Here is a 23,638-nt window from a genome sequence, read left to right as displayed (position 1 = left end):
TTCACTTTGCTAACCATCAAAGATACACTTTTACAGCTGATCCTGCAAGCGTCGGAGCAGCACCCTCAATTCCCAGCAGAGTCAATGGCAGTTGTGGGAACTCAGCATCTCACGGGAACAGGCCCCAGTGGCCTAAGATCGCAGGCTCAAGTTTGCCACAAGCAATAATCTTTCTTACAGTTGATAATGTGCACTTGAATGGCATGCCCAGGGAATGTCATACTGCTCTGTATTATGCACCTTTGCCAGGGAAAAGGACCAGACAAAATGACTACTTTTATCTTTATAAAATGTTCCACACAGCTGGTCAAGCTCTTCTCCAACTATACTGGTTAATAACAGGCCATGGCAGTTTTGTTTTAATGCCTGACTTGCAGTGTCTTTCCAAATAAGTATGAGATCTTATAATCACATTCAGGAAAAATTTCTGTTTTGAAAACATCTTTCAAAATGCAGGACTCCAAGCACAAACCCTGAGCTAATTATTATTTTATTCTACAGACGTACAAATCAGAAGCTAAGTGAAAATGAATTACATGGAAAATGTACCAAAGTCGCCTTTGCATTCCTTATCTGTATAATTATTCATTGCTTTTGTCTCTTCTATTTTAAAAAAATCTTTTGTTTACTGAAGAAGCATAGAGTAAGTGTTTTCCTAGAATGACGTTCAACAAGCTTATCAATATTATATGTATTCTGTAGTCATCTCTAGTCTGCACATAAGCAAATGAAAATATTCTGTTCCCAAGAGAGATTTTCTTTAGAACTCAATCCTTTAGTCATTCTTGCCATTTTAAACCTAAGCTTTACCCCTAAGCTGACGTAGATATAAGATCACAGTCTGAAGTATAGACACCCGATTCTCATCTCATGAGAATTTGTGTTCAGCATCATATCAGCTAATCTTTGGTGGCCTTCCAGATTTACACCAGTGTACATGAGACGAGGCTCAGGCCCATAGAGTGGAATAGGATTTTGGCTGTTTCTGAAACCGTCTTATATCTTGTATGGTAAGTATTAAGAGGTGTTAGAAACTAGGATATGTGGTTTAATCTATGCACTATGGATCATAACTCTTCAACTGTGCAAAACATGTTTCTTTAGGCACACTATGTTCTCTCCACCCATCCCTCCTTCTAGCCTCAAATTCAGAACCTTTTCTATGAACTTTACATCATGAAAGACATTGTTTTGGGATGGTTTCCAGTGTCAACAGCTTTTACTCACTGAATACTGATGTCCTTTTCCCATGTAGAGGATTCTTTATTTGGAGTAAATACATACATACCTTTCAGAACCACAATAATGTAACTGGGAATATCAAATTACACAAGCACATAGCTCATATTATATAATCTTTCATATTAAACAGAGTAATAAATACAAAAAAACCAATGTTTTTTCTATGAAGTAAGAAGCTCACTTCCATTACATTTGTCCTGTTGAAATGCAACAATAAAGTGTTTAATATAACTACACTATACTAATAATCAATCAACTAGGGTATTTGGTGAGATTTTTTTAAAGATTTATTTTTACTTAGCCCTTTGCTTCACTTATTAATACAAAATGACCCTCCATATCATCCTGCGACCTCTACTGGAGTAACACTGTAGCTTTCCTATTAGGATAAAGGAGTCACCCTGGCACGTTGGTAGCTAGACACCTGCAAGAGGTAGTCATGACACACCAGGGGAAGCTCCATGAGCAATATCTTCAAGGTAAACTGCAATTAGTATTCCCCCTCCTATACAAGCGATTTTTCAGCTGCTTTATTCTATGTCAGGAATACAGCATTATGAACATTGCCCTGCCACCACTAGCTGAAACATGGGAAAGATCAAAATTAAACGTATTTAAATTAGTAAAAATAGAGTGGTGACAGTGAATCCTAATGTTACAATGCATATAAATGTGTAATTGTTTATAATGATAAGGATGTAATAATTAATAAAGACAGTTTCAAGCAGTTACAGCTAGGGATAACAAGATGGTGGTTTTGGAATAATTCGGCTTATAAGAAACAGGCAGGCTAAGATGAAATAAAAGTTACTCCAAAACCTGAAGGGAAGGTTCAATGGAGCATGGCACAGGTTTTCAATCAGGTCCAGCTTTGATTGAGAGATGAGTTCAGCGACTGTGATTGGTTCAGAAGAACAGACCAATCAGAGAAGGCTTAAAGATGATTGGTGGAGGGTATGTTAATAAGGATTGAGGAAATAACCAATCAGAATAGGCCAAAACCTATTGACAGAGAGCTGACAAACTTGAGTCACTTAAGAGAAGAGCGAGTGGAGAAGCAGGAGAGGAAGAAGGAAGATCAGAAGAGAGCTGAAATCACTGAAAAGGGAGGAGCCATGGCAGCAATAGCTAAGAAGTAGCTGTGACAGAACTGAAGAACCCTTTGACGGAGCAGAGGGGAATAAGATGGCAGAGAAATAAGCATGAGGACCATAGTATAAGGAATCAATAGGACATATAAGTGTGTCTGCCTGAGATAATAAAGTTGGATGTCCATGTATGTGTGTATTTATTACTAAGTATGCAGTTTTAATGTTTAAGTAAGAACTTGCTGTCAGCATCCTAAATGTGACTGATCACCGCATGTAGAATGTGACCACTTAAAAACTATTTCCAACTGCATAGTACTGCAGTACTGGGTACTTTGATATGCATACCTGAGCGAATGGGATTAGTGTTTTGTTTCTTGATATATGTTTTTAAAGTTTACAGTGTCAGGGAATATTTGCATATTGAATAAAGATTATTTTGTTTTTTGAAGTATTACTGCCTGAGTGTCAATCCTTCCATCGGAAGGTTGTCCTCCTAAGGGGCAACAGAGTTAGTCTATCCTGGGGAAGTTTTCCAAGGGTCAGAGGGAAACCCTTAGTAAAACGCTGACAATTCCTCTCAGGTGGGCCACCCCCTTTCACCTACCAAAACAGACAAATTGACAAGTGAGTTACTGATATAGGCAGACCATTGTGAGGGTGCCTGGAGTCTGATTTTGGGGGAAGCATCTGAGACCCCCTTCTCCCCACACAGATCAGTGCATGACACTCTCAGAATAGCCCCTTCCCACCCTGTTGCCACTTCTGAGGTAGAAAAGTGCCAAGGTTCCCCCCCTTCCTTCCCCTCCAGTTCCTTAAGGCAGACTCACCAAACCTTTTCTTCCCTTAATGCCTGAGAACTATTTTAATTCTTATGAGAATTTCACAGGGCATAAGCTAAGAGAAAACTTCCTCTGTGTATTGAAGGCCTCAGATTACATCCATGCGGAATGCCATTGTGCTTGTGTATTAGACGGGTTAAAAACACACAGTAAAAACACACTGTTAAAAACACAATTCTAGCTTTGCTGACCCCCCTCTCTTCCCCAGGGACAAATTAAACTATTATTCTTCTCACAAAGCAAAAGAAAATGAAATAGGAAAAAACAAATCAGCTACATCAGTGTGTTCAAAACACCCCACCCTGTTAGCAGGTGTTGATCCTGTAGGGAAAGGGTTAAGTGGGCCCTGATACTGATGACTTGTTACCCTGTATAAACATAAGGGAGGTGAGCAGTCATGAGGGACCAACAGCCAACTGTGGGGAAAAGAATTGAGTTGATCTTTATCATCTTTTTAAAATTTTCCTATTAATAAAGTCAAATCCCCAGGATGGATGCAAGGTAAGTTTGGACTGGGCAAATTATGTCTGTAGGTCAGATAGGGAAAGACATCTGTGTTGGGATATGTAAGGGTTAAGTAAAGACCTGGGTAACCGCTAGCATGGTATTTGGGAGGAAGGCACGGGCAGGCACTGAATCTTTGCTTGATAGATAAAGTGCTATCCTTCTCCCTTCCCTTCTGCTTGTTAAGGATTGATAAGCGTTGTAGCTGCATAAGGAACGTGGGTGTCTAAAGAATACCCTTTGTGTAAAGAAGTGTTATCTCCTCCTCCCTTCCTTTCCCAGCTACATAAACGAGCTTGGGGTCCTGGCCCCCTCCTCCCTTCCCTTTGAACTGCTCATTAATGGAACCTGTGGCTGCAATTACTGCAAAGAAATGTATCTTCAAGGTAAAAATATCTGTAAAATATGCTTAATGCTGTAAACAGTAAATACGGGCGGGGATAATTATATTAAGTGTATGGGTATTCATATTACTAAATAAAGGTTTTGGGGGCGTTGTAGTAAATGTGGGTATTTCCATACAAACTTAGATAAAAGAGTGTGATGGAATTAATTCAGTGCTTACTCGACAATTAGGTTGAGGGGAACAAGTACCGCAATAAAGAAGCCCATTTACTCCATCCGCCTCTGGCTCAGCCTGCTCTTCTTTTCATTTTCTAACAATCTGCTCACAAGAAAACAACAGTTATGGCGCAAAATTGACATAAAACTGAGAAAGTGATCTTGCTGCATGACATGCACCACCCCAGCCGAATCTTCACCAAGAACAGACAGACAACATGCCAAGAGGGATCTCATTTTCCCAAGACAGTGACTAAGAAATCTGGCTAATCCAAATGGAAAATGATAGGAGTTTCACCATTCCCTTCCCTCTGAGCTTCCCTTTCACTGTTCCACTCTCTGGATTCACCCCCCCCCTCCCAAAAAAAATTGGAGGGAGGGGAAAATGCAAAGAATGAAAAATTATGGTTTTCTGCTGTGTGTGACTGAGCTCTTGGGAATTAAACTTGGGTTTGGACAGTCAATCATTCCATACACAGTGAAAAACTAAAATTAGAAGGATTGGTGACCACATCCCTGGACAAGTCTACTATAAAGTTAGATTTTGGAAAAACATCTGGGGCAGATGCCAGGCTGATCATCATCTGGCTGTAGCCAAAACATATCATGTGTGTCACAGACACAATCAGGTCATAAACTGCTGTATGGCCAGTTTTGAGACGTTAGCTGCCAACTAATTGTGTCATTAATTCCATGGATGTTGGAAGAAGAGCATTCTGGAATCATGGTTTTTATTATAAAATGGGGATTATCTTTTCTTTGGTTGTCTATACAGTTATTTTTAGACTGCTAGTGTGAAGCCTACTAGCCTGAGTCTGTTGACTTGAGCTGGAAGGTTCACTCCAAAATGCTGCGTAGACATACCCACTGAGACTCTGGCTGGATGACGCTGTGAGCCCTATGCTGGCCTATCTCATGCACCTGCTCTCCCCGCCTCCCCCAACTCAGCCCATCACAGATCCAGATAGCAGAAGGTGGAAATGGCACTACATTTATCTATTCTTCACACCTCAAATCTAAAAGAGGTGCCTCAGATAAGACATCTTCATTCCAATTCATTCATCTGACAACAGAAACCAGAGCCAAAGCTCATTGACACCTTGTGCAGACCATCACCTCATTAAGGAGGCATCAGAGCTCTCCCAGCTCCCAGGCAACACGAAAGACCTCTAATCCCGATTCAACCACAAAGACCCATGGACTCCACCAAATTCCCAAGCAAGTTAAAGGACAGAGGCACTCCACTCTACATCACTGAAAATATCACACATGTTTGGGATGGCTTTCAAACAGCCTGGATCTGTTCCCCCTTTGTTGGTGATTTAACCAACAAAGAAGTTACCTGCATTCCCAGAGATCAGTATATTTAATTCTCAAGAAGTACTGGAAATCCTGAAGGAGTCTTGACCCAAGCTCTGTGAATCCAACCTATGCCTTCACAGTTCAGGCAACTGCATCTGTTTGGTCAGCCCTCAGTATTTCTGCCCGGGTACCCACTCTCAAGCTTCCAGCTTCCCAGCTATTGCCTTTCTTGGGTGTCTCTCTCCCTTCTGACCAGGGTATTTCCAGGCTGCGGAGTTCCCTGTCTTCACTGTGTTATTCCCAGCAGAGACAGGATGCCCAAGCTCCCCTGTGTGCTTTCTCTTCAGGGAGGGTTAACAGTGTGACTGCCCAGAGCTGCCATACAGCTCCTGCTATGCAAGCCTATTTTATTCCTAAGGTAAAAAAACATTACTGAGAAAACATTAAAAACAATAAAAGAACTTACCCTAACATGGGCTCTGGCAGGAATAGTCCTTCAGTACCCCAGCCAAAGGGTTTCCTTGTGGTTTCAAGTTCATCACTGAACTTGAATTATTATGCAAATTAGATACAATTAACTTAGGTTTAAACAGAGATTGGGAATGGTTGGTCATTACACTAACTGAATCTATTTCCCCATGTTAAGTTCTCCTCACACCTTCTACGGGTCATCTCGATTATCACTTCAAAGGTTTTTTTTCTCCTGCTGATGATAACTCATCTCAGTTGACTGGACTCTTACAGTTGGCATGGCTACTTCCACCTTTTCATGTTCTCTGTATGTATAAATATCTTCTGTCTGTGTGTTCCATTCTATGCATCCGAAGAAGTGAGCTGTAGCCCACGAAAGCTTATGCTGAAATAAATTTGTTAGTCTCTAAGGTGCCACAAGTACTCCTGTCCTTTTTAAGTTCATCACAGTTTCAGCTCAGAACAAGATCCTAACCTTATAGGGCCTCAGGAGGCCAAGTCCATCCACCTTTCCCTAAGGACTGGGGCCCTCCATTAACCAAGGACCCGTCCATTTGCTGGATCAGGAAGAAGGACCTGAGCCCGTTTAAAACCAGGTGATTTAACCAAAAATCCTTTCTTTGTCTGGAGAATTCCATTTGAATTAGTATATGGATACCTCTCCAGGGGATGGCTTCAGATAACTGGAGGATTTTTATATTAGCATCCCCCTCGCCCTAGAGGAGTTATGTACACAATTGCCTATTTAATAAAATAGATTCCAAATGGTATCAAACCTAACTCAGTAAGGTTTAACTTAATTCAATAAAGTTCATCTTAATTCCACAAGGTTGGACCACAATGTTGCAGGATATTGTCACTTTGTCACATCCTTCATGGTTCGTGAAAGGATGTCATGAGCAACTGGTGTCACTCCTGACTGAAATAGCCAATGCCTTATTCAGGGAAGAAATTTTTCCTTCCTCATTTGAACACACAATAGCTTGACCAACACTGAAGAAACCCACTTCAGATATCACTACTAGCTAACCACTGGCCAGAATCCAATCTCCTGTTCCTGACCAAGTACACAGAGAAGCTAGCTAAAGGCCAACTATACGCTTATCTTATTGAAGCTAGTATCCTAAATCCAGTGCAATCTGGATTCAGCCCAGGATGTGGGATGCAAACAGCTTTAGTGGCACTGATGCATTATCTCCTGCTGTCAATGGATAGAGTGTAGACTTCCATTCTCATCCTCCTGAACCTCTCTGGAGCTTCTGATATTGTCAACCATTAGATACTTCTGTCCCGCCTTAGAGAAGTCAAAGGGGACCAGGGAAATGTGATATAATGGTTTAAGTCCTTCCTTGTGGAAAGTTCCCAAAGAGCAGTGATGGAAAATTACACCTCACCACTAGACCTCTCATTTGTGGAGTCCCACAAGAATCAATTCTCTCTCCTGTCCTATTCAACATGCAGCACCGGTGAACTGATCAAATGACAGGGACTTAAGTACTAGCAACATGCAGATGACACACAACTTTGCCATCTACAACCAGATCATGACCATCAAGATGCTGGGACAAAATCAGCTCATGGATAAAGCACAACTGGCTGAAGCTGAATCCAAGCAAGCCAGAGGTGATGCTGATGGGTTGAGAAAAGCAATCTGAAGAGCTCACAACCATGGTTCAGTCTTCTTTGATTCAAGATACACACTTGCAATTGATCAATTTAGTCTGTAGTTTAGAAGTGGATTTCCCTCTAACCCTAAGCTCTCACATACCAGCGTCCCTGAATAATACTTTCTACCATCTCCAGTTGGCTAGGAGATTCCATCCCGTCCTGGCAGATGATGACCCGGGCTTGGTTATACACAACTTTGTGACCTCCCATCTGGACTACAGCAATGAAATATATCTGGACACATCAGCCCTTAGGACACTCCAAATCAGACAGAATGCTGCAGCAGTTCTCAGCAACACAGGCTACTTGAGAACATCACACCTATCCTCTTCTCCCTATACTGACTTGATATTCTGTGGGAAGCCAAGGTCAAGGGTTTAGTACTTATCTTCAAGGTTCTCCATAGTCTTTGCCCAGGATATAAAAAAAAAAAATCTCCTAAAGCTTTGGGATGAAGATTGTGATTGACAGTTCTGCTTCTCAGGCACAATTTCTACCATAAGGGTTAAACTTTCTACCATAAGGGTTAAACTTGTCTGTTCTGGAGACAAGACTTTCTCAGGGGCTGGTTGAAACTGTGGAATGAACTCCCCACAGGAAATAAGGATCATCACAAACCTCATCATCTTCCAATTCAAATGCAAGGTACATTTCAACCTTGCCTTCTCTAACATAAACACAGGGTAGTGTATACATTAAACCAAAAACAAAATTCTACCAAAACAAAATTCTGCACTGTACATGCAATTTTCACAGTGGGAAGAGGATGAACGAAAGTACACAAAGAACATGTGACAATCGTTACTTATGCTGCTTAATGCACTGCTGGAAGGTGCTAAGATACTGTGGTGATGAGGGCAGTATAAGAATCTAGACAGAACAGAAAACCCCCCCAGAACCTTTGGATGAATTTTCAGGGTGTGAACAAAGTTTGTAACCATATCACAGGTCATGGAACAAAGCTGGGAATACCAGGCCCAATCTGCCAGATGAGTTACCAGGTACCACCAGATTACATTCCTATATAACAAGCTCAAACCAAAATGCTCAGAATACAATTTCTACTCCAAGTACATTCGCTCTCACAAGGCACCACAACAGAACATGAATTGTGCATTTCAGCATCCAAATCATGACATTGATGTAACAGTTTTAAATCAGATCTTGCCATGAGTTTTACATTTATTTCATCACCTCACAGACTATTCAGTTTGGTTCCTAGTGTCAAATTACTATGAAAGAAATACTATGATTAACAGAAAAAGGCATCGATCTTTAAAAACAATAGCTAAGATTATGCAGGGAGGCCAATGGGTTTTGTTTGGTTTTCTGGGTCCTTAGTACTCAATCAGTTTTAAACTTGCATATGTGGCAAAACTGGATCTTGTTATAAGTGGCTGATTTTAGAGTTCTATAAACCTCATTTTAATCCACAGCCAGAACTGACTGGATCAGCTGGACAGCATCAGTTATTAAACACATCCCAAACACAACCTGGTGGGATTGCTGGCTTCTGGTATGTATAATGGAAGGGCTTCCTCAAATCCTTTGTATTTAAACACAGGAGCATAAAGTGTTATAGATGTTTTTAATGACAGGAAAAACAATTGAAGGAGGGATCTTATGTGACCTGAACTAGTGGGTAGTCAGCAGGTGGGAAGACAAAATATCAGTGGAGTAACTTCACAGAAAGAATGGGCCTGGGAATCAGCCTGGAGAATAGACACTAAAAATCTTGAGTGAGAACACATTTACTGTGTCATTGATCCTGAAAGTGGAGAATAAAAACAATGAAAATTATGACCATTTATACACAGAAAGGCAAAGAATTAGGTCAAGATCACTTTATAGAGAGAAGAGATTCAAATACTATGATTAAAGGGAATTGCCAACTTAAAAATCACATTTCAATCTGAAAATTTTGCACCAACTAGAATTACAAGTGAGCATAAAGATGCCTATAAATGAGAGACGGTAAAGAAAAAACACTACTGTATTTTGTTTGCTTTGTGTTTTTGATAATTTTGTATATTGTCAGTTTTGCTGTTTTGTTTTTATTATTTTCTAACATTTATCCTGTAATCCCAAATCACTTACAAAAAGTATGGGTAGACTTGAAAATGATAATATCTGGTAAGATAAAACATTTGACACTTAATTTCTTCTTTACTTACCCATCAAGACCCAAGTGTAGGCTTTTGTATGTGCGCTGCATCACCTGATGCAATCTAACCCATAAAATACTGCCCTTCCTGCACTGCTTTAGTTAACCATAATGTCATTAACTCTTGGAAGGAACACAATATGCCCTGAAATCTGAGGGTGGCAGGTAAATAAGAAGAATGAAGAGAAGCAGTATGGTCTACTATTTAGTGCACAGAACTGGGAGTCAGGAAATGTGCTGTAGATTCTAATTCTACTTCTGTCTCTGACTCACTGTGAACCCTTGGGGAAGTTTCAACTTCTCTTTTTCTCAGTTTTACCACCTGTAACACAGGATTAATAATAATATCCTACTACCTCTGGTAGGTGCACTGATTTCTTCTTAGGAAAAGTGGTGCAAGTGCAATATATGATTGCTATTTAAAAATATTTTATTTTAAAAGTCAATTTACTCTGTAATTTAAGCCTCCACAATACTCTGTTACTAACTTGGGATCTCATACAATTGTAAATGTCTTTTTTAAGTTTACAGTTCACCTTTAATAAGTCTCTCTTATTCCATTTCTGATGTGTTAGCTGAACTCGCCAAATGAACTTCAAGGAAAGAATAATGTACTGCAGGTTAAAAAGCTTAATTACGGCATTTAGAAAGCCAATAAAATATCTATCAAGTAAGCAAAGAAATTTGAGAATGTAACATCTTTCAAGTCCCAAAGGATACAGCTAAAATGTTATGGGGAAAATAGTTTAATACAAATTACACAAAATCACTAAATCGGAAGTCAATTAATAATTGTAAGAGGTTGACGAGATGACACATGGGTGACAACTAAAGGGAACCTCATTCCCTTGGGGTAATGAATTACATTTTAATGCTTCAAAAGTCAGCGACTTGAGGATGTTCTGTTCAGTTACAATATTTGTTTGGCAGCAAAAGAATGTTAATTCAGAGATACCCATCACACTGGGGCACTGAAGTGAACAGGATAAAGCTTAAATAGATGAAATATTATTACAACAGACTGTGCTATTGTGTTAACATGAAAGCCACACTAGTAACCTTGTTCACCTTTCGTTCTTGACACTGATTGAGTATCTTGGAGTGAAGTTACACATTAACGGACAGATCTAGCAATGTAGTCCTACTGATATCAATGGTACTATTCATGTGTTTAAAGTTAAGCACATTCCTAAATGCTTTGCAGGATCAGAGCGTAAACCTAAAGAGAATAGCAACCTTGACAACATACTCAAGATCCCATAGAATTTCTGATAAGATTATAATTCCGAAATGAACAGACATCAAGTTATAGCTAATTTTACAACCATCATTGTGGTGTCTGATGCACATATCATAAATCCTGCACAATTTGTTGTTTGTTTTAAGATCATAGTCACTTTTTTGTGTGATTGAAATCAAACTGAAGTAAAACCCTTGGACAGCAAACAAGGCTCACCATTAGCATCGTGGGAATACTCTATTCCAGAAACAGTGCATCTTCGGAAAACCATCTTATTTTCAGTAAGAGTACCAGTCTTGTCTGAGAATATATACTGCATCTGCCCTAAGTCTTCTGTGATGTTTAAAGCTCGACACTGTAGCTGAGAGTCTGTCTCTTCATCATATAAATCCTTGTCTTGATGAATGAAGAACACTTGGCATGCTTTAACTATTTCAATGGATACATACAAAGAAATCGGAATCAGAACCTAAAATACATGAAAAACACACTAATTAGGAGAAAATAGAGGCATTGATATAATCTAATCAACTTTATGGCAGACTAAAATCACAAAGAGTGTATGTACTATACTGTACCTTAAAGAGTTTAATAGGCTTAGATTCAATATCATAAAGTAATTAGAATGTTTGCAAGGAGTTTACTTGGACAGATTAGAAAAGCCTGTGGTGCAATTGTACAGCTGAAATCCATAATTATGTCTGGAAATGTGATTATCAAGGCTTGGAGAGAAGCAAACGTTTTCAGGGTAATAAGATGAGCTTGAAAGAAGCTAGGAAAGGAAAAGAAGGGAGGGGGAGAGGAACATACAGTACAGTCAGAATCCTGCAAATACAAAAGAATATCTTGCATCAAAAAAGGGATGAATAGCTCCCAAATTTTATCTGTCTAAATAACAGGCTCTACTAAATTAGCTTTCCAGGAACAGGAGAGGTAAAATGAATGATTGGTGGAAGGTTCTGCAGAGAAAGCAATGTTGTCAGTTGCAATTTCTGAGCAGCGGTTCAGCTGAATGAAGAACATATTTTGTAATTGCTGAACAAAGTGTTAAGCTAAGAGAGTTTTCCTGAAAAAAAAAATTCAGCAGTTTCTTGGGGATTTTCAAAAATCCATGAAAGACATCATTTCTAGTTGAATGTTCCTCGCACATGTTTTTCAGTGCAGAAATTTCTGGTTATATACAAAATTTAGCTTGGTCAATTAGACTAGTGGGGTGAATCGCGGTACATATACAAGTACCAAGGATGGCTATTTAAACAAAACCTATAGTCGAGGGTGAATACTTACGTAAATCTATTCTGAGTTTTCTTTAATAGAAGAAAACCTCTTAATACATTAAAATCATAATCTAGAAAAGGCAAAGGCCACTATTTAATCCATCCCTCTTCAGTGCAAGATCGTTCCCTTCACTAGTATGCTATTTTCTAGTGCTCTGTCAGTTCTAGTTTTACGTGTCCCAAAGACATAGACATTCACACTTGTTACCTGAAAAACTATTATCATTGTCAAAAATAAATATACTGCAGCTAGAACTGGGGATAAATAGTTGCCATCAAGCCCGGGAACATCAAAAACTGGTTTCTTCTCACCATATTGCCACACCCATAGGCCATGACCTGCAGAAAAGTTGAAATAGAGGGAAACTTAAATTAATATCAAGAAATTAAAAAAACCCCACAGCATTAGTTTATTTTATATGTGTTTGTCTTTTAAAGTGACCAGCAAAGGGAAAAAAAGGGGAGGGGGAGCTTGTGCCTTTTCCTACTGTGTTATGATTTATGAGATAGGCCCGAAATATTTTTTTTAATATGCATTTTTACATTGGAAACTCAAGTCTTGTTTGCCCTGGAAGACACCATGATGACTGGAGAACTAGTGAAAAGGTGGTCATCACAAAAGTCAAAGGAATAGAAGCTGAGCAACTAAGACGGGAAGAGATTTTAGTCAGACTATTTCAATCTCTTTGTTTATTGTCTTTCTTTGTTAATTCCTATTTAATGCAAGGAAAGTATTAACGTTTTGGAGCAGTGATATCTTTACCAAAGATACGGCAATCCCACCTTTTTAATTAGGGTGCGAGAAAAATCAAACATATACTCTGAGACATATAATAGGTTCTCCCATCCCAGCCAGTAAAGACCTGAGTTGATATTTCTGATATTTATATTAAAATCAAGCAGAAAAAACCCAATACCTTAATACCCCCCACCTCCCAACCCGAAACCTAACAATCTTTCAGGCCCTATTCTTTATATGTCATAAAGCAACAAAAAAGGAGTAAAGCCCATTAAAAAAAATCCTTTGTAAGGCACCTCAAGTTTCTAAATTGCCCCTTGTCCCACACTGCAATAACAATAAATAAAAATGACATTGTCTCATTATTTTGCAGCAGTTCAAAGCTTTACATTATTTATGCTCTGATGTGTCGATAGCTATTTTTAATAATCTAGAGTAAAAATACTAAAAATTCTGCACTTGCAATGGATTATATCAAGTTTCTTTTTATTAAATGTTTTGATTTTCAAAAGACCTAGTGATTTTAGATGCCACAAATTTATGAATTCCCAACTCATGGACATGTCTTAAAAGGGCTTGTTTTTCAGAGGGTGGGTACTCAGCACTCTGAAAAAACAGAGCCCTTCTTAAGGTGATTCAAGATGGGCAACCCAAAATTGAGGACCCCCAGATCTCTAGTCACTTTTTCAAATCTTGGCCTCTCATTTTAGTTCATATTTGATAGACAATGTTTATAAGAAAGTTATGGGGATACACAACTCATTTTTAACAATTGTCAAAAAACAAAAACAAAAACCACTATTACTAGGGTTCTACTCTAAATAAAATTGGAAATCGTTAGGATGAAATGCTGGTTTTGGATATGCGAGTTGCCCATTGAACTCAGTGGGAACAAAAAGCATAATAATAGTTTTGCCCTCAACTTTCATATTTAAAGAGGATTATCAACAGCTGGAAAAAGGACACAATTAAGGGTATTAAAATAACACAGAAGTTTCAGTAACATACATTTAAGGTTGCCAAGAAAAAATCCAGAACTTATGTACTACACACAACCAAAACAAAATCCAAACATTACAAAATATGGAATTCAAAACAAATAGCTTAAGAAATGTTTTGCATACAAACCTTTACACCAAATTCTCAGTCTCTCTCTCACACACACACACACACACACACACACACACACACACACACAGTAACCAGAACCCAAACAAACTTACTCCTGCCCCTCTATTTTTGTTAAAATTTTCGGTGCCAGTAACAATTCCATTGAAGTCAATGGTAGTCTTTTCTTTGACTTGTCCTTTGAATTTGGCCTTTACATATTTTTTTATATTATACGTTTGGATACTTAAGTATGATAAGTTAATATTGTATATTATGAGTCCCTGTTTTCATCTAATAGAGCTAGATGAATGGTATTGTGCTAGTTATGTTTACTCTGTGTTCATATATTACCTTGTCAACTAAGTATGTGCCAAATTCTGCCACCCTTAGTCATGATCAATTGATTTCAAAGATACTACTTTTGAAGTAGGGCACTACTCATTGCTACTGAAGGTGGCAGAGCCTGACCCAATATTTATCTGATTTGGTCTAGTAATGGTATGCAGTTGATGGTTATTAAAAGGTTACTATTTGGATGAGCTTATGTACAAAGCTGAAGTTTCCTACAAAAAAACCCAAACTTTACATAGAAAAGGAAGTAGCTACATGAATCAAGAGACAGAAGATATACATTTTTGAATTTTTAAAGCAAAACATGTGACTCTTAGGATAGAGTTTGGTCGACTTAACTTTTATTTGTAAAGAGGACTTACCAATGGCTGAAAATAGACACATGGCTATAAGTATGAGGACACACCAAAGGACATCAATATTCATCTGTCTTTCAAGCTTACTGCGCTTGTAACGTGGTCCACTGTTATTTAACAAAGCTTTGGTCTCATGCCCTGCAGAAGCAATTACATTAAACAATATAGATATTTGTTGGCAGTCTAAGGAAACTATCAAGTGAACATGTAAAGAAAAAGAGAAAAGCTGTCTTTTACCTGCATAGATTACTATCCCTGCAACCTCTTCTGTGTTCCTAACAGTACATCCACGCAACAAAAGGTTTTCTTTATAAAGTCCATCCCTTTTCCCACTTGTATGTACACTGCAAAAGATTTAATAACAGAACTCGACACAGAGAATCAAAACTTTCAGTTACTGAATCACATCCCCACTGAGTAAAACAAATCTGCGGATTATCCCCAAAGCTTCAATAGTCAGCTACCCATACACTGGCCTGAGGACACAGGACTCTGGGATTCACAAGCGGTCTTGACACCACAGATATTCCATGGAGGATATATTTGGGTCCAATGAAAGAGAAGTGAAGGGGAAGGATGTACGTGCATGAGTGAGAGCAAGATGACTGCACTACATATTTCTTACTGACTGCTCTTTAAAGAAGAAATGGCATGTACTTTATAAGTATGGCGGTTCTAGTTGTGGATGTACTTCTGAGTTGAGTTTTGCACTTAGAGTAGTATAAAGATTATTTTTGAAGAATTCTACAAAATATTTGTATAAGTATCCCGTGTGTCTCTGTTTTTTTCTATTTTCTAACCAGTGAATTTTTCTTTTCCCCTTTCCAATTCTCAATCTCTTGAATTCCCTGGGCCTTTTTGGCCCAATTCTGTCTCTGGGAACTCTGTGATCCCTTTTGTCTTGCTCTTCTCCATTCTCACTCTTTGGCCCCCTCACTCTGATCTCCTTACTGCCTGCTAAACAGGATCAAATTAAGAATTCTTGGGGTTCTAGGCACAGAATATCCTGAAGCCCCACCCGGTTATAAAATACTTAAACTTTCCTGAGATGATTAAAAACATGTCATTTAAACAATTAACAGCATACAGGAACAACACAAGCACCAGAGCCAGACATTAAGAATTATATGTTTAGCTAAAAATTAAAAATTCACAGCTAACAGGTTCCCACTGCTGGCTTGATACTGTATGTGAATTTAGACATTAAATATCCTAGCTATTCCATGCAAGCACTGACAGAGAAAAAAGATGATGAGTTCACTACAGGGGAGCAGAGGTGGGTGAGGTAATTGGTTATTGCACCAACTTCTGCAGGTGAAAGAGACAAGCTTTTAAACAACATAGAGCTCTTCTTCAGTTGAACAGCTGAGAATCAATCATCTCTGGCTCGTGTCAGCATTTAGATTGTGGAAAATAGTTTTCTATCAATATGGGTATCCGAGCAATTGTTAACACCGCTGACTCCAATTACATTTAGGGAATGTGCAGCACACGGCACATAGTCTTTTGGTAGATTTTCTGTGACAGATGGGCCCGCAGACTATTGGAACGATCAGTCACCTCACTAGCATTATCATACAATTGGCCGTTAGACACATCCAAACCTAGGTTATTTCTCATAGACAGCCCAGCCTCAGCCGGTTTGCCCGTGTGGTTCTCAAGTGGCTGAAACCCAATTATTTGGCCCTCTGAACGAGAAATCAGGAAATGAATGTGAGCTGGTCTACAAGTGCAACATCAGGTGGTGAATCAGCAATTACAGAGAAATACTTGGCTTGCTGCAATTCTCTTACTATGGTGTTTTTAATTTTCTTTCCCATCAATTCAATGAATTTGTCACCTACAGTTGAGGACAGGTAGGATGGCTTTCCCCTTCTGTCCAAATTTAGCAAAGTGGTCAGCCAGACATGGATCAAATTGTAATATTAGCTCCAAAATCCCCAAATCTCTTCCATAGCTTTTGGATCCTAATACTTCATCCTGACCTTGGAAGACAAGCCCACAAGTACTTAAACTTTGTAACGGTCACCATACACTGAAGAATGTCTCTTCAATATGGCTGTTCTGAATTAAGTTGGTGTGCCATAGCAGAGTCAACCCTACCAGACTGATTTTTTTAAAAGTTTTAACCAAGTTAGCACCCAGGTTCAGTGTTCTGTACCCCGCTCATGTTCTGTACCCCTCTCAAGTTGCTTCAGATGTTTCCAATTCCCAAATCCTTTTGTAAAAGCATACAATGCACTCGAGAAAAGCTTAATTGCAAAGCAGTAAACATTTCCAGCAGATGGAGAGTAAATAATCCAATATCATGCAACAACTTCACCACCGAAGAGACAAAAAGTTCTTCAGTGAACACTCTTTTCTTCTCTGCAATGACCTGCACAGAAATCAGGAAGTTTTCTACCTCTGCATTTCTATGCACAGCTGAACCTTCAGCAATCCCAAACAGTCTGTTGTTTTCATTGAATTTTCTCCACAGTGTGGGATATGTGGAAATCTGGATGTTCTTTTTATCCAGGTAAATATAAGAAGTCTAAGATATTTCAAATTAACCACTAAGTGGTAATAATATCAGCCTCTATAAAGAACTGCCTGACCACCGGAGCCAAACAGACAAAAAAGTGGGGCACCAGGATATATGAAAAACTCTTAGTAAACAAAATAACATCTATCCTAGCCGAGTACTTACTGTTTGTTATTGATGTACTGACAAAAACTGCAATTATGTCAGAGAAACAGGGGAAAATGCCTGGGAGAATGGATTGCCTCAAGGGAAATATTAAGAATAAAAAATTAACTTCTTACATCAGTAGCACTAGAACATTGCTAAGGGGGAGAAGGGGGGAAGAAAAGTCAAATAACTTTTATAGACCTGCTGTGTATGAATGAAATTCCACATAACAGACTCCAGTATCTTAATGCTGCAGAGCAGATGGTGGAGGAAAATTGGAAATATTTTAACTACTGTGCATTCATATAAACAGCACTGAAAGTAGAATTCTTAATTTTTCAAAACAAATTGGAATGCAGAGCTAATAAATAAAGAGAAATGTTGAGAAACTGAATGCACTAGAATAAAGATATCTAACTGCTGTTGCTCCAGCATCCAATTTTATTTTTATGTTTATTTTTCTATATGTTATTTTATATAGTAGATTTTGCCACCCTTAAGTATGGTACAGTTTAACACCATGTATGGCAAATCCTGAGCATTAAAAAAAAAAACCAAAAACACCATGAAGCAGGCCCCCCAAAATCATGAAACTGGCTAAAACATCAAGATTTTTTTCATTAAAAAAATTGGGTTCTTTTTATTTGTCTTTGGTTTATGAGCCTTTAAGATGCACTTGGGTCATGTGTTCATGCTTTTCTTCACAACCTTGAGTGCTAGAAACTTATGCTTTTTAAAAACAAATGCTGAGATTCTAACCTTATCACATGCCTTTAGGAGCTGCCGCTCTAAAAACCACATCAAATATCATGAGACTAGCAGTAAAATCACCAGAATTGGCAACACTTAATCTGTGAAAACACTGAGACTACTCTCAGAGTAAGGGGCTGCCCATTTGAGTGGCCCTCAGTGTGTGCATAAAGCATTACACAGAAAAAAAGAAAACACACTCCCTGCCTCAAAGAGTTTGCAATCTGATTTAGATGACCAGGTGAGAGAAAGAGCCATGGTATTGCCAAGTGTTTTAGCAGTGGGAAGGCACGGATTTAAGATATGTTATAGATACAGCAGTGATTATATCTGGCAAGAAACCAGAACTGAGGAGAGAAGGAAAAGGAACTGATAGGATTACCCCGAGTTTGCAACTTTGAAGCACAAATGGTTTCTGCCACTCTAGCAGAGAATTCCCCTCAGCAGTTCTAAGATAGCAGACCACATTTTCATTTTATTGATTTCTGAGTTACCAACATTCTGCTTTTGTCCTCTCTCATCACTGTCCCATCCCTTGATCATGGACTTCTTAAGTTTGTGCTTAGCACAATAAGCAGCAATCATTCACTGCCAGCTTGGAAGTCTGAGTATTTGGGATATATAAAAGATTTATACAATCCAGAGAGAATAGTAGTCACAATGGAACTGCAGTAATCCTACTATTCTGAGTACTATGCCTTCTCTTCTTTTTAAGACCAAATCCTCGTGCAGCTTGACTTGTGAATTACTAGGATATTAGCTTAAGTTTCCAGTAAAGTCTCCAAATTGTAGTTAACTTTCCTGTTCATAAGTGGACTTGATTTTCACAAATCTACTGGAGAAGTAATAGCTCTGGTTTATGATTTTATATCCCACACATGTTCTTTATAGATGACTGTTAATGAGAGCGGACTGTGATATATATACTGTTCACTATAAAATTGTGTATACAGTTATAAGTAGGGCCCTACCAAATTCAAGGTCCAGTTTGGTCAATTCCATGGCCATAGGATTTTAAAAGTTGTAAATGTCATGATTTCAGCTACTTAAATCTGAAATTTCACGGTGTTGTCATTGAAGGGGTCCTGACCCAAAAAGAAGTTGTGTGTGTGTGTGTGTGTGTGGAGGGGGGTGTATCGCAAGGTCACTGTGTGTGTGTTGGGGGGTTGCGGTACTACTACCCTTACTTCTGTGCTGTTGCTGGAGGTGTAGCTGCCTTCAGAGGTGGACAGCTGGAGAGTGGCGGCTTCTGGCCTGGAGCCCAGCTCTGAAGGCAGAGCTGCTGCCACCAGCAGCGCAGACGTAAGGGTAGCATGGTATGGTATTGTCACTCTTACTTCTGCACTGCTGCTCGTGGGGCGCTGCCTTCAGAGCTGGGCACCCGGTCAACAGTCACCACTCTCCAGCCGCCCAGCTCTGAAGGCAGTGCAGAAATAAGGGTGGCAACACTGCAACTCCCCTAAAATAACCTTGAGACCCCCCCCCTGCAACTCCCTTTTGGGTCAGGACCCCCAATTTGAGAAATATTGGTTTCCCCCATGAAATCTGTATAGTATAGGGCAGTGGTGGGTAACCTGCGGCCCATCATGGTAATCCACTGGCGGGCCATGAGACTGTTTGTTTACATTGACCGTCCGCAGGCCTGGCTGCCCGCAGCTCCCAGTGGCCACAGTTCACATTAGTAGGAGCATTGCCAGCAGATTGAGGGAGGTGATTATTCCCCACTATTTGGCACTGGTGAGGCCACATCTGGAGTATTGTATTCAGTTTTGGGCCCCCCAATACAGAAAGGATGTGAACAATTTGGAGAGAGTCCAGTGGAGGGCAACAAAAATCATGAGGGGGCTGGGGCACAAGACGTAGGAGGAGAGGCTGAGGGAACTGGGCTTATTTAGTCTGCAGAAGAGAAAAGTGAGGGGGGATTTGATAGCAGCCTTCAACTACCTGAAGGGGGATTCCAAAGAGGATGGAGCTAGGCTGTTCTCAGTGGTGTCAGATGACAGAACAAGGAACAATGGTCTCAAGTTGCAGTGGGGAAGGTCTAGGTTGGATATTAGGAAACACTATTTCACTACGAGGGTGGTGAAGCACTGGAATGGGTTACCTAGGGAGGTGGTGGAATCTCCATCCTTAAAGGTTTTTAAGGTCCGGCTTGACAAAGTCCTGGCTGGGATGATTTAGTTGGGGTTGGTCCTGTTTTGAGCAGGGGGTTGGACTAGATGACCTCCTGAGGTTTCTTCCAACCCTAATCATCTAGGATTCCATGAATTTGGTACAGCCCTAGTTATAACATGCTACCGGCACAGGAAAGTAATACAAGGGAATCTCAAGCTTACTTGTCTTGTTATTAAAATATTTCAGTTGCATTCAGCAGCTCTCGCCCACCTCATGCCCAAAGTGTTCTTATTCATTTAGCTCAAATAAAACATTGAATTCTGACAGAACACAATCTGTGCCTACTCCACAATAGTGCAGCATTTCAAAGTGCTCTGTGGATGCTCAAGACCCAAATCTATTTTCTTTCATTCACTGACTGGGCCTTCCCCCAAAAGCGTAAGGAGGAAAAGTTGAAGAATCGTATGGGAACTTTTCCCCATCACTAAACAAATAGCATTTGCTACTAATTTTCATTTGTACATAACAGAGTAAATCACAGTCATCCACTGGGGTTCTACATACTCGTAGAAACTGACATGGAGGAAACTAAGCTATGGGAGAGAGGAGCTGGGGGAAATAAAACCAATTTATTTTCCTCCACTTTTCCCCGCCCCATCCTACAAATGATTCACTAACTAGGTATATAGAAAAATGATGAGCTATTTGGACATGGAAATTTAAGGAAAGAAAATTATAAACTAGGGGATGTGCAGAGAAAAATTTCAAAACCAGCGCTCTGTAAATTAGACAGGTCTGATAACTAGCTGTCCCAGGCTATACACAAATGCTGTGGGTCCACTGGGGAGATTACTGAGCTCCCATTTCTGTCTCTGCGGGGTTGAACCTTTAACCTGGCACTGGTTCAGCACTGAATTTTCCCCTCCTGGGACTCACTCCACTGTGATTTTCGAGGGAATGAAGGAGTATTTTTTTTTTAAATGGTGACTTTTTGAAACTGCTCAGAAATTTGGAATGTTAGAGCTAGACTGCAGGAAAATGGATTAGTGACCAGAGTGTAGGTGAGATGGTCAAAGGTGCCTGATAAATACAATATGTCTCACGGCTCTGCAATTTCTCACATGGACATCATCCCAAAATATGTGGCATATAAACACCCACTGAACATGCACATATCTATTATGAGAAATGGCTACAATAGCTGCATTTAATTATTGTTTCAATACATAATTGAGAAGGTATTTGCATAGAAAAAGTCTTGTTTAACAGAGTAACTTGAAAATGAGCCTGTCTCCAACTAACTTCTGCCTTTTCCTGTTTGTTTGTCTTGTTTCTTATTTGCTAGAGTTGGATCAATAGGGTGATGTATCAATAATGTATCAATTAAAAAATAAAAAAAAGGTAGAAAATGCTTCCTCTCACCCCCAAGCCCACGCTTTTCAGATATCCTGAAAAATATATTGTGGGGTTGTCATTATTTTCTTAATAGTTGAAGAGATATTAACAAATATTCAGCAATCCTGTAAAATATCTGCATGCCTGTGATTCCTGCTGCTAACGCCAGATGAAGCGTTCAATGTGAAATTAAAATCTCCCTGAATTTGTCTGTTTTTAAAATATGAAGTTCCTCCACAAATGTGCAGTGTTTATTGTTGCTTTTTTTTTTACAAAACTGTTTGTATTGATAAAGATTTCTAAACTGAGCAGGGACGGATTTGTGTTATCTGAATATCTGAATACTTCAAGCAGCTTTTACTAGTGTATTTCTAATTTTGAACTGGAATTGATTACATGGTAGAAGTCAAATGGATAAAGTCACTTAGCCCTGGTCTACACTTGGGGGGCGGAGGGAATCGATCTAAGTTACGCAACTTCAGTTACATTAATAACGTAGCTGAAGTCAATGTACTTAGATTGACTTACTGTGGTGTCTTCACCGTGGTGAGTTGACTGCTGCTGCTCCTCCGTCGACTCTGCTTGTGCCTCTCGCGGCGCTGGAGTACAGGAGTCGATGGAAGAGCGCTTGGGGGTCGATTTATCACGTCTAGACTAGATGCAATAAATCAATCCCCGCTGGATCAATCAGTGCCCGCCAATCCGGCAGGTAGTGAAGACATACCCTTCGTGTGTTTTCTGGATCTTTGACTCGCCGAGCCTAACCCTTGCGGTCAGGAGGATTAGCACAAGTCAGTTTGACTTATTTACCAGAGAGAGTGTCTGGATAGTGTGTGCTCCTTCTAATTCATCCAAAAGAAAAAAATATATAGGAAAATCATGGCATCTCTTACTTTCCATTGGCTTGAAACTTGAGCTTTCCCTAGCAATTACACACCAGGGCATATATGGGTCTGCTTGCCTCAGAGGCCTTTTAAGCAGATTCCCAGATGTTGTATGTAGTGGAACACTACTAAGCACCTCCTCCACCAGAGACCATGCTGACTTTGGGAGTGGCGGCAGTGGCCTTCTCTTTGAAAATAACAGAGAGGAGAGTGGGCCTCTGGAGGGGAGTAGCAGACTACTAGTTTATTCCATGCAAGGTGATAAAACAACAGATAAAGGGGATGGGGATTTGCTCAGAGGAAGATGTGTGGCAGGGCCTGTTGGGGAAGGGTGATTGCAGCAGGCCACAGAGAAAGAGAGACATTGAAACTTTATTCTGAAATGGCCTTCTAATTTTTGCATGTCCCTCTATCACTAGCTTTAAATTTATTTATTTGATGATTTGCACTATGGTTTTGGATACATTTGTATGTTGTGAGTTAACACCACTCTCTTATACATACACAAGATTACCAACTCTCACTATAATTGCTGTTTCTTAAAGCCCCAGGCTTCTGGAGTCATGTGATTATGTGAGGTTTTCAGCTTTTATTTTAAATTTAAAAATAATTCTAGCTCAGATAGCTCCAGAGCAAAGCTGTAAAACTAGAAAGTACATACTGCCCCCATGTATTTTTAAAACAAAATCTCAGTATTTTTAGGCAAATTTCATAATTTCTGGGGCCCGAGTCATGGTTTTTGAATGCTTGCAGTTAGCAATACTGTATATGGTATGGCTATGCTTATGCTGGGTTTTGATTTTTTTAAATTTTATTCTTCTCCCAACACTAGAAGCAGGACAAGAACTATTTAAAGGGTGAGGGGGAATGAGGAAATGAGTTTGGGATTCTGGGAAGAGCAGAAATTG

At 39.5% G+C, this 23,638-nt stretch overlaps 1 protein-coding gene across 1 annotated transcript in view; it reads right to left on the bottom strand.

Moving 5' to 3' along the window:
• ATP10A (ATPase phospholipid transporting 10A (putative)) overlaps positions 1-23,638 on the bottom strand; it is a 146,020-nt gene that overhangs the window by 35,675 nt on the left and 86,707 nt on the right. Inside the window, exons 4-7 of the mRNA XM_045005148.1 lie at positions 15,153-15,259; positions 14,922-15,053; positions 12,568-12,698; positions 11,299-11,551 (exon numbers count right to left, since the gene is read on the bottom strand). Of these exons, the coding sequence (XP_044861083.1) occupies positions 11,299-11,551; positions 12,568-12,698; positions 14,922-15,053; positions 15,153-15,259 (623 nt within the window). The remainder of the gene's footprint in view (positions 1-11,298; positions 11,552-12,567; positions 12,699-14,921; positions 15,054-15,152; positions 15,260-23,638) is intronic.

The sequence above is a fragment of the Mauremys mutica genome, chromosome 1, assembly GCF_020497125.1.
Source record: "Mauremys mutica isolate MM-2020 ecotype Southern chromosome 1, ASM2049712v1, whole genome shotgun sequence".
Classification (NCBI taxonomy): domain Eukaryota; kingdom Metazoa; phylum Chordata; order Testudines; family Geoemydidae; genus Mauremys; species Mauremys mutica.
Note: the sequence above shows the minus strand (reverse complement) of the source record. Positions and strands in the feature narration are given on the sequence as shown.